This window comes from Nomascus leucogenys, chromosome 10, assembly GCF_006542625.1.
Source record: "Nomascus leucogenys isolate Asia chromosome 10, Asia_NLE_v1, whole genome shotgun sequence".
NCBI lineage: Eukaryota > Metazoa > Chordata > Mammalia > Primates > Hylobatidae > Nomascus > Nomascus leucogenys.
Genome location: NC_044390.1, coordinates 98,961,853 through 98,977,596, shown reverse-complemented (window position 1 = coordinate 98,977,596; position 15,744 = coordinate 98,961,853). Strand labels below are relative to the sequence as shown.

At 61.0% G+C, this 15,744-nt stretch overlaps 1 protein-coding gene across 2 annotated transcripts in view; it reads right to left on the bottom strand.

Annotated features, from left to right (window-relative positions):
• Positions 1 to 15,744, bottom strand: part of ULK1 (unc-51 like autophagy activating kinase 1) — a 28,657-nt gene that overhangs the window by 9,349 nt on the left and 3,564 nt on the right. For both annotated transcript variants that reach the window (XM_030821696.1, XM_030821698.1), the window contains exons 4-14: positions 6,679 to 6,711; positions 6,074 to 6,110; positions 4,765 to 4,938; positions 4,611 to 4,684; positions 4,359 to 4,460; positions 3,775 to 3,833; positions 3,612 to 3,694; positions 3,309 to 3,359; positions 2,818 to 2,906; positions 1,527 to 1,674; positions 354 to 414 (exon numbers count right to left, since the gene is read on the bottom strand). In XM_030821696.1, the coding sequence (XP_030677556.1) occupies positions 354 to 414; positions 1,527 to 1,674; positions 2,818 to 2,906; positions 3,309 to 3,359; positions 3,612 to 3,694; positions 3,775 to 3,833; positions 4,359 to 4,460; positions 4,611 to 4,684; positions 4,765 to 4,938; positions 6,074 to 6,110; positions 6,679 to 6,711 (911 nt within the window). The remainder of the gene's footprint in view (positions 1 to 353; positions 415 to 1,526; positions 1,675 to 2,817; positions 2,907 to 3,308; positions 3,360 to 3,611; positions 3,695 to 3,774; positions 3,834 to 4,358; positions 4,461 to 4,610; positions 4,685 to 4,764; positions 4,939 to 6,073; positions 6,111 to 6,678; positions 6,712 to 15,744) is intronic.

Here is a 15,744-nt window from a genome sequence, read left to right as displayed (position 1 = left end):
GGCGCCCACCACCATGCCCGGCTAAGTTTTTTTGTATTTTTGGTAGAGACAGGGTTCCACCATGTTAGCCAGGGTGGTCTCGATCTCCTGACCTTGTGATCCGCCCGCCTCAGCCTCCCAAAGTGCTGGGATATAGGCGTGAGCCACCGCGCCCGGCGGCCGAGGGCATTTTCAAGCCACATGCAGCACAGAGCTCAGCCCGCCCTGTGCCCCACTAGCCCCTGCCTGCAGTGGACATGGCAGTCTCAGCCCTCCCCCAATGGCCTGATGACTCCAGGCAGGGATAACATGGGCCACTTTCAAGGCCACAGTTTCTCTCCCCTAAAATACAGAGGTAAAGGATGGGGGCTCACCCACTGCACATTAGGCTGTCCGGCGGGGGTTTGGCACTGGGCGCCTCAGCCACCAGGTCACCTGCAGGGGGAGACAAGGCTGGGCCTGGAGTCCTTGCTGCCTGCCCAGGGCCACTCCAACCCACTGAGGCTCTCTGCTGGATCCCCATACACGCTCCACCTTGCAGGGGCCTCAGCCTGTACAGCGGCCTTGCGGGGTGCAGAGCCTGAGTGGTACGGTCCAGACTGCATCCTCCCTGCCAGCCCCAGGCCAGTTCCGGGAGACCAGAGCGCTGCCTGCCCCCGCTTATCCCCACTTGGACTGTGCGCTTCCTGTCTCCTGTGTCCTCAGCCCCAGAGACCCCTGGGGCCCTGCCCCCCAGCCTTCAGCTAACTCCTGGATGGGCGGGGGAGGTCAGGCATCTACAGCCCTAAGTCTGGGCCCAACCCCCTCCAGGAATACCCAGGTTCCCACCCCCAAGGAGGCTCTGCCCTACCCCTGATGTCCGTCTTCCTGTTGCCCTGACAGCTGGCAAACAACCAAGGCCCTCCCCGGGTCTGTCTGGGGCTTGGCTCAGGCCTCACCACCCCCGCAGGAGCCATGCTGATGGGAGATGCAGAGGGCTCTGCATGAGTCATTGTGTCCCTGGCAGACACGGGGACCAGTGCCAACCCAGACCTCCAGGAGCTTTGGGACAGCCAGGGACAGAGTGCAGGGCCTTCGGAAGAGCCACAGACCCCAGGCCTGCTCCAAAAGTTTAGGCACCTTCATTCAACAAACATGTGGGCAGCCCCTGGCCATTATGGAGGGGGGGGTTCCCCAAAAGCCAAGGAATAAACCCACCTGCAGGGTGTGGAGGCAACAAGAGCTGCTGAGAAACAAGGCCGGGGTACATGGCGGGGGAGGGGCATGAGGTGAGCGGCCCCCACCCATCCGAAGAGCAGCACTGTCTGAGGAGACCAGGCCTATGGCCTCCGACCTCCTACTGACCACTAGGAGGACCCGGCTTTGATTCCAGGAGTGCTTTTAAAGACGCGGCCTCCCCAGCCAAGCTGAGCTGATGCTGGTGGCTCCCAGGGGCCCATCCTAACTGCCCATAAGTGGAGATGGGCCAGGCACGGTGCATCCAGCACATGCAATGCACGGCCCCCGCCGCACCTGAGGCGTCACCTCCAAGCCCAGCATGCCCCGACCTGGAAACTGCGCAGGGACCATGACGAAGTCGTCTGTGTCACAGGAGGAGTCCTTGCTGCCACCAGAGTCCCGGGAGCTGTGCAGGAAGCCAGCGGTGTCAGCCGGGGAGGTCAGTGTCTTCTGCAGCTGCTGCATCTCGCCCAGGGACTGAGAGTCAACGGAGGGGCTGGTGAGCAGGTCTCAGGGACCCAGACACTCAGGAGAGCAAATTCCCCCTCCTCTGGGATGGCCCAGAGCCCCAGTAAAGATCGGGGCGCTGGGGCTGAGAAGGGCTGGGCACACCTTTCTTCCTGTGCTCCGCTCTCCTCTGTACTTCCAGAGGACTCCACTCAAAGGCTGGCTTTGACCTCGCAGGGACAGGACCCCCGACGAGCCACTCCCCCCATGCAGCCTGGGTGGGTTGAAGCCCTCAGCTCCCAGAAGCTCTGGGAGGCCCTGTTTTGGGGAGTTGTTCATCACCTGCCCTCTGCACCTCACTCTTCCATCGGCATAGCCAAGAGAACGAGGTACCATGGAAGGCGTGTCCAGTGGAGAGGCTGCCACCCGGGTGGGCCCTGCTCTGAGGCCAGCACCATGCTAAGGCCCAGCACACACCATCCGTGCGGTGGTGGCTAAAGCCCCAAGTGCCCCAGGGGAGCTCTGCGGATGCCACGGCTCCCTACAGCACGGCGCTGCCACGCTCCCCTCGCCACATCTGAGCTTCCGGCCATGATACAGGCAGACAACCAAGGTCAGAGGACCGCTCCCTGGTCACAGAGCAGGGGGCCAGGCCAGGAGAGCCCAGACATGAACTCATCACCACCAGCCACAACACCAGGCCCGAGAGCCAGGCTCCAGGTCAGGTGGACGGAGGGACGGGGGTTCATGGCCAACTCAGGTGCTCTGCAGACCCCTCCCATGTCACACAAGGAGTGCCACCATCATGTGGGGCCATCACCCTACAACCCTACTCAGGCTGTGAGTCCAGTGGAAGACACGAGGGAGGCCAGGGGTACAGGTGTCAGTGGGCCAAGGCCACATGCTGCTTCTGTGTGCGTCAGCACAAAACCAAAGACAGGACCACACCAAACAGCCGCCCTGTCGGCCTCTGGGACCTGAGGGCTGTGGGTGTTGGGAGGGGCCGTCGCCCGTTTGTGGGGCTTCAACATCTGACAGAACGAACTCATCCATGTCTTTTGTGACTCACACAGACAACAGAAGTCACAGCACGTCCCCGCGGGGGCCCAGGGCTGGAGCCCCTGACTGCTGAGTGGAGGGAGAAGTTGTCAGGCCCCTGGGGCGGCAACTCACCGGCGGGGAGGCCAGGTGGGAGGTGGAGCTGCTGCTGGAGCTGCTGCCGGACCCCGAGCTTGGGTACGAGGGCACAGGCACAGGTGGGGCTGAGATAAACATGCATAGGTCAGTGTGGGCCATCCTCCTGTCTCCTCCTCAACCTCGAGCCAACCCACAGACTGGACAAGCTCAACCATATCCCCTCCACTTCCCGCTACACCCCGACCAGCAGGAAGGAGGGAGGCTCCCTCCTGGGCCACCCTATGACTGTCACAGGGCAACAGCAGCCCCTCCAACACCCCATCCCCACCCCAAGCCTGCTGCACCACGCGAACCCCTGGCCTTGGGGTCCCCGCTGCAGCAGAGCAAGGAGCCGGGTGTCCTGCCCTCCCTGGGAGCTGGCCGCAGCTCAAGACCTGCTCTCTCTGCCCCACACTCAGTGCCTAACCAGACCCAGGGAGGAAGGGGTGCAGGGCCCATCCGGAGCCCCAGGACCCACAGAAACTCACATTTCCTGACCGAGGGGCTGGCGTCGAGGAAAGGGTGATGGAAAAACTCATCTGCAGGAGGAAGGAGGAAGGAGGCCTCAGGAGGACCCCAGCTCTGACCCCAGGCCCCCGCCTCCCCATGGCCTGAGCTCCAGCCGCGCACCGGGCACCTGCCGGGGTGGAGGTGGAGCCCCTGCCTGCGCTTGGCTTGTGGAAAGGGCAGTGTGCACATGGGGCTGGGTGTGAAGCGGGTGGGCCCTGCTCACATCAGCAAACGCAAGGAGGGAGGGTAGGGGCCCAGCTGCGCCCCTGGCGGGTGCTCACCGAAGTCCATGCGGTCCTTGTGGTTGCGCTGCAGCAGGGCCAGGAGCAGCTGCCGCAGTGGGGCCGAGGTCTCCCGGGGGATGCTGGAGCAAGAGGAGGCTGGTGTGAGCAGGGCCTGCGGGGCCGGAGCCCGCGGGGGAAGGGAAGGCGGGAGGGTGCTTACGTGGGGACCAACGTCTTGTTCTTCTCGTAGAACAGGCGCAGGTCCTGGGGGCTGCTGGCCTGCGGGGACGGGGACAGCCTGACTGCCAGGGCTGGGGCCGAGCGGGACCAGCCCACGGGGTCTCGGTGCATTCGTCCCCAGTCGGCCCCTGCCCCAGACGCTGCGAAGCCCGGGGGACACCGGGCGCTGGCGCCGCTGTTTGCTGCTGGAGGTGCGAGCATGGGGGCGGGGAGGGGGCGCCGACGGTCTCTCGGGGTGTCCACCCCCCAGAATGCGGCCTCCCAGCCCTCACCCACTCGGCCCCGGCGCTGCCCTCACCTCTGACCAGGCAGGCAACCAGACAGGCGACCAGACAGGCGAGGGAGGCCTCGCCGGGGGCAGCTCCCAGTCACCGCCGGCGGCGCCGCCCTCCCTGGGGGACACCGAGGCCCCTTCCCCACTGGACCCCTGGACGCCCGCCCCGCCAGCCAGGACCCGAGGGGAGCCCGTGGGGCACGGGCAGGGCTCGCAGGGGGCATCTGACCGCAGCTGGCGGACACTTGCACTGACGGTGCGGCGTGGGGAGCAGGGCCAAGCCCAGTTACCTGGAAGGGCGCCTTCCCCGTCAGGCACTGGTAGACGATGGTGCCGATGCTCCACAGGTCCGCCTTCCCGTCGTAGTGCTGGGACATGATGACCTCGGGGGCCTGCAGGACCAGAAGTTGGGTCAGTGTGAGGCCCCCGCACGCCAACCACAGAAGGTGCCCGCCAGGCCAGAGCAGAGCCCACCACACCCCAGCCAACCAGCAAGCCCAGCGAGGCGCCCACCCGGCACAGCCCGGCCAAGGTGAACACACCATGTACATGGGGGAGCCGCAGAGTGTGGCCGCCATCATGTTGCTCTGGAGGTACCGCGCGAAGCCGAAGTCAGCTGCGGGAGAGACGCATCAGGACCGGCGCCGGCCCCGGAACCCCTCCCCGCCGGGCCCGCCTGCCTGCCCGCGGGCTGACCGATCTTGACGCGGATGCTGTTGGGGTTGGCGCGGCGGCCGGCAGGGTTGGACAGCAGGATGTTCTGCGGCTTCAGGTCGCGGTGGATGATGCCCTTGCTGTGCAGAAGCCGCATGGCGCCCGCGATCTGCTGCAGGAAGAGCCTGATGGTGTCCTCGCTCAGCGTGCGCATGGCTGCGGGGAGAGGCGGCTCAGTGCCTGGGGGCCCTGTTTCCTCCCCCAAGGGTGAGTCCCGCGCAGCCAGGCCGGTCCCGCCACACGGATGGAGAGCGCCAGGCAGGGCCGCAGGCCGGGAGGAAACCCCGGGTCAGGAGAGGCACGAGCCACCACGGGCCGCCAAGACCAGGGCGCGCCTGAAGCTCCTGCGCAGAGCCTGTTGCGCCGGCCCCACCACTCAGCCCCGGGCTGCAGCTGCTCCAGAGACGGGAGGCCGCCGCCGCCCAGCCTCAGTGCCGCCGCGGTTCCGCCCGGGTCCCGCTCCTGCCCCTCTTCCCGGCATCCAGACAGGGGCCAGCCGCGCGCAGCCCTACCCGACCCGCAGCCCCAGTCTCCGCTATGCGCGGCCTCGGCGTGTGTCTCCCAGGCTTGGACTGTGGGGTCCTCCCCGCGTGGGGCGAGGCGAGGGGGCCAGAGGGTCCTGCCCATCTGCCAGCCCCGTACTCACGCCCCGGCACTGTGAGGGCGACGCGGGGCTGAGCCGGCGTTCGAGCAGTCCTGCCGGCTCCCGGGTGCTCAGGCCCAAGTCCCCGGAACTGTCCCAGTGCCACCTCCAGACCCTCAGGACACCCCCAAGAGGCCGCCGGCGCCCCACCCACCCCCACGCCCGCCGGCACTGTGGCCCGGACCCCCACCCAGGGAGCCTGGGAACAGATGGGCGCGGCCGCCCACCTGCTGTCCTTCCCTCTGCCCTGCCCGGCCCTGGGCAGCACATCCTCCTCCCATCCGCCACAGGGCTCAACTTTGGGTGGGCCAAGAGCCGCCTTCCAGCCACACTATGAAGACAACAGCCCCCACTCCTTGTTTGTGCGACTCCCGTGGCCTCATTTGACCAGAGGCCTTGGGCTATTCTGGTCACAGCTGTCTCCCCAAGCAAGGGGGAGGCAAGCGGAGGGACTGCATCCTTAACAGCCAGGAGCAGCTCAGCCCCCTGCATCCCCTCAGGAGGCCCAAGGGGACAAGAAAGAGCCAATCTCACAATCAGCCAAGGACCCACTTGAGCCAGGCTGCCTCCCAGGCTGGGCCAGGGTGGCCCTGGGTGCGGGCCCTGTGGGACCGGCTGGCAGCCCATGTGGCACAGCTGTGCACTCACTGTGCAGGTAGTCGGCCAGGTCCCCACCGTTGCAGTACTGCAAAAGACCAGACACGCATCAGGCTGCAGCAGGGACCAGGGCCCACCTCCCAGCCCTGCCCAGCCTCCCCATCCCTCACACTTGGACAGTACTCCCTGAGCCCTTGGGCATCTGCCCACCCCAGGCAGGGTGTCCCCACAGTCCCTGCTGGAAGACATCAATAGTGATACTCAGCAGGCGTGGCAGCTCACTCCTGTAATCCCAGCACTTTGGGAGGCCAAGGTGGGCAGATCGCTTGAAGTCAGGAGTTCAAGACCAGCCTGACCAACGTGGCGAAACCCCATCTCTACTAATAAAGTACAAAAATTAGCCGGGCGTGGTGGCACACACTTGTAATCCCAGCTACTCGGGAGGCTGAGGCAGGAGGATTGCTTGAACCCGGAGGCGGAGGTTGCAGTGAGCTGAGATCGCAGCACTGCACTCCAGCCTGGGCGACAGTGAGACTCCATCTCAAAAAAAAAAGAAAAGGTGCTCATCACCCTCCCCCGGGCCATGTCCCTCCCTCTGGGGCTCCCAGGGCAATGGCCATCAGCCTGCACTTGTCCTGGCACCACAAGGCACTCACCTCCATAACCAGGTAGACAGAATTAGCCATTTCCTGCAAGACAGAAAAGAGGCTGTGAGAGGTCCCAGTGCCACCGGTCCCCACTGCAGGGAGTCTGGCTCAGCCCCAATTCGGCCTGGGCAGTCCCTGCAGTACCAGGACTTATCTGGTCAGCCAGCGGCCGGGAGATGAGGACATCTGTGGGCCATGTGCTTTGTAGGTGGGTGTGTTCTGTTTTGTGGCCATCCAGGTCTCCATCTGATCAAGGCAAAGGCCCCTGGTCTCCCTATACGAGCAACAACTCCTGAGCAGAGAACATACGCCCTAGCAGGAAGGGTGAAGGCCAGGTGTGTGGGCAGGTGTGTGTGACCCTCAGGCCACAGAAACTTCTCAGCTCCTCAGCCCAGGATCAAAGACACCAACAGGGATGGTGGCAGTGGCTCACACCTGCAATCCCAGCACTGTGGGAGGCCAAGGTGGGTGGATCACAAGGTCAGCAGTTTGAGACCTGCCTGGCCAACGTGGTGAAACCCCGTCTCTACTAAAAATACAAAACTTAAACAGGTGCAGTGGCTCACACCTGTAATCCCAACACTTTGGGAGGCCAAGGCAGGTGGATCATGAGGTCAGCAGTTCAAGACCAGCCTGACCAACATGGTGAAACCCCATCTCTATTAAAATACTAAAATTAGCCGGGCGGGGTGGCGTGTGCCTGTAATCCCAGCTACTCAGGAGGCTAAGGCAGGAAAATCGCTTGAACCCGGGAGGAGAAGGCTGCAGTGAGCCGAGACTGTGCCATTGCACTCCAGCCTGGGTGACAGAGTGAGACTCCATCTCAAAAAAAAAAAAAGAAGAAGACGCCAACAGATTGCAGGTTGGCGCTGCCAGGTTGACGCAGAGGCCTGCAGGCCTCCAGCTGCCCTACCCCAACCTGGCTGCAGCTCAGGCTGCCACCCCTCGCCCCAATGCCTTCGGTCAGAGGCGTCTCAGCCACCCCCTCCACTGCTGGGCCAACAAGACCTGACCAGCAGCTGCTCAGCCCTCAGCTCAGACACAGACCTGACCGGGGGTGCCACCGGCACCCACCCTTGCCTGCCCCCATGAAACTCAGAGTGAGCCACCGGTGCAGACACAGCACACACCCCAACGGCCAGCGTGCGTACACCCTCACCTGGGACTGGGAGCCTCCCTGTGGCCCACCACTCACTCCCCGCAGCCACAGGGATGAGTCCTCATCACCCCGGTTTCACAGACAAGGAGAGTGAGGCCCAGGAAGCCACATCAAACCGGGCAGGCTGGGCTGGAGGAGCGAGGACCCCACACACCCGACTCAGGGCCTCAGAACAGGAGGAAGCCCTTCCCACACAAAGCCCACTCCCTCTGCCCTGTACACATCCACATGCTCTAGGTGCTTGCAGGGAAGCGAGTCCACACCTGTTGTAGGGCCGTCCCACTTCTACCCCTGAGTGAACCCAAGCTCTCTCAAAGCAAAGGGGAGCCGTGTCTGGAGGGGGTCTGCAGGAGGAACACCTCTCAGCGCCCGTGGGAGCCGGGTCCCACACAGGACCCCTGCTCAGCCCCCAGTCCCAGGAGGCCCCGACCAATCAGAAGGCACCCCTGGTGGGGGGACAGCCACAAAGCCACTGGGTGATGCCTGCTTCATAAACGCGAGAAGCCCGTGCCCCAGAGCTGCCCCCGCAGAGGAGCTGTGGGCTGGATGCTGAGCAGGGACAGGCTCAGGAGAGGGTGCCTTTAGGGAGGCTAAAGCCGATGCTGCTCAGGAAGCAACCCCAGGATCCACAGACACTGCAGGGCCGGCCCAGAGGGAGACCCAGAAACCCAGGCACAGCCTAGAGAAGGTGGGACCTGTCCACGAAGCAGGCCTCAGCCCACCCCACACACAGCCTGTGCACCCTGAGCCCCGCCTGGCCTCACCTGCCTGCCCAGGAAGAGCATGTGGGGAGCCCAGGGCGAGCACGTGGGGAGCCCAGGGCTCCCAGCAGCTGTGGGGAGAAACAATCCACACAGGGCACAGGATGGAGCAAGGGGGACTGCAGGGACAGCTCCAGGCAGAACCCAGGAAGGAGGGGGAGACGAAGCTAGACCCAGAAATAACTTCAGGACGGCAATGCCCACTCCCTGACCTAGGCCCACCATTACCCTCCCCACAGCCCCTCCAGTGAGTGCCCATAGGTGTCCACATTTCTCCTCTCCTCTCTGGGGGCCACCTGCCCTGGATCACAGAGCCAGGGGCTCCCTAAGACCTGATCTGCTCATCAGAGCTCCAAACCCACCAGCAAAGCCAGGACAAGCAGGGATGTGTCAAAGTCAGAGGTATCCTGGGGGAACACCCACGTGTGCAGAGCAGGAGCCTAGCACCCCATCCCCCAGCCACTCACCCAGGACCGGGCTGTATGCGACAGGAGCTCCCTCTGGGCAGGGCATGCTAACTGAAGCCCTGTAGCCTCCTCCCATCCCCAAACACTAAGGCAGCCACCTCTCACCCCTAGGAAGGCAAAGGCCTGGCCGGGTACGGTGGCTCATGCCTGTCATCCCAGCATGTTGGGAGGCCAAGCCAAGAGGATCGCCTGAGCCCAGGAGTTTGAGACCAGCCTGGGCAACATAGCAAAACCCCATCTCTACAAAAAAATACAAAAATTATCCAGGTGTGACAGTGCACGCCTGTAGTCCCAGCTACTCAGGACTGAGGTGGGAGGATGGCTTTAGGCCCGGGAGGCCACAGCTACAGTGAGCCGGGAGATCGTGCCACTGCACTCCAGGATGGGTGACAGAATGAGACCTGTCTCACAAAGAAGAAAGGCAGAGGCCCACCAGGGAGACCCCTGTGGCACCAGTGACTGGCCCACAGGACCCTGGCAAGGAGGCTCTTCCCCCACCCCATCTGCTGCCCACACTCCAGCCAGGGTCCCCAACACCCCTACCCAGGGCACCTGGCCCTGCCATCCCTCCAGCCACACTGGCCTCACGGGTGCTGGAAACCACCTCACTACTGACATGTCTAGACCCCTGGCCTTGCCCCAGAGTCACAGATGTCACCCCCTAGGTCACCTTCCTCCCTCCCCACTGTGCTGGCCACCCTCCTGTGTCCCCAAAACCTCAGGGGGCACCAACTCCCAGGAGGGAGTGGGCAGGTGGCTGTGGGACTGAAGCACCTCCAGGCTCTTCCCTATACTTCAAATGGTTGCTTGCAGAAACCTGGCCCATCGCTTCTCGGCCTTTTGGCTAAGATCAAGTGCAGAAACCTGGCCCATGCTCAGCCTCTCTCCTAAAAGGTCCTCTCCAGCAGGGGACTCAGGGCCAGTGTGGGTGGGGCTGCAGGGTAGGGTGGGGGCATCCACCTCACCACAGGCATTCGGGTCTTCCCAACTCCCCTGGGACAGATGACAGCTTCACACAGGCCCTCAGGCTGTGGGCATCCAACTCCCTGAGCTGGGCATCGGGGCACACCAGGGCCTTTCCCGCGTAGGAGCCCAGGCAGCAGGCCACAACCAGCCCACTTCCCATACGAGCACACCGAGGCCCCAGAGATTGGGGGGCGTGCCCAGGCTGGGAAATGGCAGGACAGCCCAAGCAGGTGGGCTGGAGTCCCGTCCCCACTCTGCCAGTGCAAATGCCAAGCCAGTAACCCTCTGTGTCCCTGGAAGGGCCTAGCCTTGCTGTCTCCAACCCTGGCAGAGTCAGGGATGAGGAATGAGGACAAACAAGCCCAGGACCACCCCCTGCCAGGGCTAGGGAAGCTCCTCCAGGGCAGCTGCAGGCCCAGGCCCTGTGCCACAACACGCCCCCGACGGGGGCCCCCAGCTGGGCCTGCCACCCATCCCACCGGCAGCGACTCTCTCTAGGGCTCTTGAGGAGGGTCAGGTGAGAGCACAGCCTCACTGGCCACAGCTGACCTCCCCTGGGCCCACCCAGAACCCACACAGGGCATCGGGTTCCACCTCTGCCTTGCAGAACCCACACAGGGCATCGGGTTCCACGTCTGCCTTGCAGCTACATTTGGTTTTCACAAGCTACCCTGGGGAGTGGGGACCAGGCAAGGTCCCAGCATCAAGCCACCCAGTTAAGACACCAGAAAGGGCCACAGCTGCCTCCCTGGGCTCCAGGGAAGGAAACCGGCCACCCCAGGCAGAGCAGCTCGCCTCCCAAGACAGGGTCCGGGGGTCCATCCCGTGGTGACACACACAGCTGTGGCCACACCGCCCATGCCCTAATCAAACACACCAGGCTCCCTGCACCATCACCCCCACCCCAGGAGGTGGGTCCCACCTTGTCGCCTATTTAAAGGGAGGAAACGGAACAGCTGCTGACCATTCCACAGGGCTGTCCCTGAAAAGTCCCAACACGTGCATCTGAGGCTCAGAACACTTCAAAAAGACAGCAATATCAACACCCCACTGTCTCCAGGCAGCATGCCTGAGGGACCTGGGACAGCACTCCCCAGGCAGGCCGGCCCCCACACCCTGCACACACGCACCCACGGCCGGCCAGAGCCAGGTGTCCCGGGCAGCCTGGCACGGGTGTCTGGGCACGTAGGAGGCTGCCCCACCCCTGGGGTGCTAAGGTGCTTTACTTAATAGGATCCAGGCTCCAACCCTCTGCCAGCCCTACTCTTGTCTGGTGATCCTGGGCTGGGCCTGGTGAGCAGGCACTGACCTAGTTCACACCTCCAGAGCTGGCTCCAGAAAGTGGCAAAAGCTACAGCTGTGGCTGGACAGAACCACTCTGCACCCCCAGGCGGGGTTCCTGGACAGCTCCCAAAAGGGAAGGGATGCCAGCTCCACCCTAAGAAGGAAGCGCCACCCTCTGGCCCTGGGGAACCAACCACCTGCAGCCACCCATTGTGTGTGGGCCTCCTGGGGCTGCAGCCCAGGCTGACCTCTGCAGCCTCCTGCCTGCTGGGCCTGGGGGTCTGGACAATCCGGGAGTCAGCCGCAGGGGGTTGAGGCAGTTCCCTAGATGCAGTGAGGCAGGGGTGGGTGGCCTGACCCTTCTGAGGGCACGACCTTGCTTGGAAAAAGCAGGAAATAATCCCAGTGTGAGTGGGGGGGGTGGGGGGGTGTGAGCTGCGGAGACCCTCAGGAAGATGCCAACTGCACACATTCCTGCCGAGACCCGGCCATCCTAGTTGGCGCACACCACAGTAAAAACTGTTCCTAGCAGCTCTGTCCTTCAGGCGGCTGAGACCCGACCCCCAGGCATCGCGGACAGATACTGATACCAGGTGACAGTCCCACAACGGGGTACCGAGCAGAAACAAAAACCAACTCCTGTCACCCACGGAGACACAGCACCCCTCAAACCTATGGCTGACATCCCACCTCCAGGCTTAAAGTCAGCATGTGGCAAAGGGAGCGTGTGGGAACCAGGAGCTGGCTCACGTGAAGAATGAGAAAGCAGAGGAGGAGGCAGCACACAGGAGGATGGATGTGCCCTGGATAGGAGGGAGGAGAGCAGCCTGGGACGCGGGCATGGCTTTGGGCTGGCGCTTGCTACGCCACACAGGGCCTGTTGTGGTGCATCTTCTCATCTGTTTTGCACTTTCCAGTATTTTTATCCCATGATTTTTTTTTTTTTTTTTTTTTGAGATGAGTCTCACTGCCGCCCAGGCTGGAGTGCAGTGGCACAAGCTCAGCTCACTGCAACCTCTACCTCCCAGGTTCAAGCGATTCCCCTGCCTCAGCCTCACAAGTAGCTGGGACTATAGGCGCCCACCACCACGCCCGGCTAATTTTTGTACTTTTAGTAGAGACGGGGTTTTGCCATGTTGGCCAGGCTGGTCTTGAACTCCTGACCTCAGGTGATCCGCCCATCTCGGCCTCCCAAAGTGCTGGGATTACAGGCGTGAGCCACCATGCCCAGTCTTATCCCATGATTTTAAAAGTTAAAAAAAAAAAAAGATATACACAACTTTGGAGGTAATTCCAGAACTGCCTGGGCCCTGGGGGCCCCTTCACAGGCCCCTGCCCAGGAGCTGGGTACCCACCCCACGGGTTTCTACTCGGCCTGCATCCTGCCCCAACTCACGCTGCAGACAGCCCCCCAGCCAGACCAGGCCAGGCCTGGCAGCCCCCTCCTCACTCTGGGATGGGGAGTCACAGTCTCATGTCAGGCTGGACTGCCTGGACCTATGGTCTCCCAGGCCCCTAAGCAGGGCTGGATACCTCTTGACTCAGGTCTCCACTGCAAGTAACTCACGGGCAGCGGCTCTGTCTGCAGGGCCTGAGTGAGTCACACCTGTGTGGCCCAGCAAGACCTTCAGCTGCAAGGAACCTGTCAGATGGCGTGCTGGCCAGGGGGGCCACCGTCAGCAAGGCCTGTAGCCATCAGCCCTCCTCCCAGGGCACGCTAGGCAGGATCCCAGCCTGGCTCCGCAGCCCTATACCCTGATTTCTGTGGTGGCCGTACTCCTGGGGCCAGGCAAGTCCAGACACTGACACCACACGCTCAATAAGGAGGCCAGGTGCTCCAGCTGCCTCCCAACAGCTGTGGTGGACTCAAAGAGCAAAACCCAAGGTACACACTTCCCAGGCACTCACATTTTCACAATTTTGCATGGCTAAAAAAGAAACCCAATACACAAAACCCAACACAATAAGAACAAAAATAACAACCTTAACAGTCAACAAACAACATGGAGGGGAATACCTGTAACCTATCACAAAGAAGCTACTTTGCTTCATATATAAAGGACACCTACCAATCAAGAATATTGACAGAGCACTTACAAAGTGGCAGGCACAGTTCTAAAGACTTAACATACTCGCCGGGCGCGGTGGCTCACGCTTGTAATCCCAGCACTTTGGGAGGCCGAGGCGGGCAGATCACGAGGTCAGGAGATCGAGACCACGGTGAAACCCCGTCTCTACTAAAAATACAAAAAATTAGCCGGGCGCGGTGGCGGGCGCCTGTAGTCCCAGCTACTCGGAGAGGCTGAGGCGGGAGAATGGCGTGAACCCGGGAGGCGGAGCTTGCAGTGAGCCGAGATTGCGCCACTGCACTCCAGCCTGGGTGACACAGCGAGACTCCGTCTCAAAAAAAAAAAAAAAAAAAAAAAAAAAAAAAAAAAGACTTAACATACTCAAGTTGCCATCACAACCACAACAGTTTTTTTTTTTTTTTTTTTTTTTTTTTTTTTTTTTTTAGAGTTTCACTCTGTTGCCCAGGTTGGAGTGCAGCAGTGCAATCTCAGCTCACTGCAGCCTCCACTTCCTGGGTTCAAGCGATTCTCCTGCCTCAGCCTCATGAGTAGCTGGGACCACAGGCACGGGCCACCATGCCCAGCTAATTTTTGTATTTTAATAGAGGCGAGGTTTCACCATGTTGGCCAGGATAGTCTCGATCTCCTGACCTCGTGATCCACCCGCCTCAGACTCCCAAAGTGCTGGGATTACAGGTGTGAGCCACTGCGCCCGGCCAACAGTTTTTAAAAGGTAAGAAAACTGAGGTGCCAGGAGGCTACCTGCCCAATGTCACACAGGTAAATGTTGGAGCTAGGATCCAGCAAATGGCAGAATGGCTCAGGGGCCATGGTGTTAAGCATGGTACCCTCCAGCCTTGGCACAAAAGGGACCAAGAGCTTGCCAGAAGTATGTGCCTAATCAGGTACGGTGGTGCGTACCTGTAGTCCCAGCTCCTCAGGAGGCTGAAATGGGAGGATCTCTTGAGCTCAGGTGTTCGAGGCTGCAGTGAGCCATGATTATGCCACTGCACTCCAGCCTGGGCAAGAGAATGAGACCCAGTCTCTTTAAAAAATGTATTAAAATAGGCCAGAAGCGGTGGCTCATGCCTGTAATCCTAGCACTTTGGGAGGCTGACGCGGGTGGATCACCTGAGGTCGGGAGTTCTAGACCAGCCTGACCAACACAGAGAAACCTTGTCTCTACTAAAAGTACAAAATTAGCCAGGCATGGTGGCGCATGCCTGTGATCCCAGCTACCCGGGAGGCTGAGGCAGGAGAATCGCTTGAACCTAGGAGGCGGAGGTTGCAGTGAGTCGAGATGGTGCCACTGCACGCCAGCCTGGGCGACAAGAGCAAAACTCCATCTCAGGAAAACATATATATAAATATAGAAATACATCGTGCAGGCTGGGCATGGTGGCTCATGCTTGTAATCCCAGCACTTGGGGAGGCCGAAGGTGAGATCCGGCGTTTGAGATTAGCCTGGCCAACGTGGCGAAAAAATTGTATTAATTTTTTAATACAAAAATTAGCCGGGCATGGTGGCAGGTGCCCGTAATCCTAGCTACTCAGGAGGCTGAGACAGGAGAATTGCTTGAACCTGGGAGGCGGAGGTTGCAGTGAGTCAAGATCGCGCCATTGCATTCCAGCCTGGGTGACAGAGCGAAGCTCCATCTCAAAAAAAAAAAAGAAATACACTATACAAAGGATAGGTGGTATTTCTAACATTCCTGTGCTCAGATAGTGAAGCTCATTCATCACCAATGAAAAAGAAAACCGACCAGGCATGGTGGTTCACTCCTGCAATCCCAGCACTTTGGGAGGCCAAGGTGGGTGGATCATGAGGTCAGTTCGAGACCAGGCTGGCCAACATGGTGAAACCGTGTCTCTACTGAAAATACAAAAATTAGCCTGGCGTGGTGGCAGGCGCCTGTAATCCCAGCTACTCGGGAGGCTGAAGCAGGAGGATCGCTTGGACCTGGGAGGCGCAGGTTGCAGTGAGGGGAGATTGTGTCACTGCACTCCAGCCTGGGTGACAAGAGCAAAACTCAGTCTCAAAAAAAAAAAAAAAAAAAAAAGAAAAGCAAAACCATAAGAGATGTCATTTTCTACTTCTCGCATGAGCCACGATGGAAACCTCTGAGAGCCGCCCTCCTGGCAAGGACCTAGGGAGACACATGCTTGGAGACAGGTGAGAGACCACTGGCATTGCCTCTCTGGAGATCAATTTGGCAATAGCTACCCAAATTAAAACCCAGCATCCCTCCTACCCAAGGATTCTACTTCTAAGGATCCAGTCACAACCACCCTGATGTACCAGCATCCCAAAATAACCTCATGTCTCACCTACAGGGCCTTGGTGAAATCAGTTATGGAATCTCGGGCAA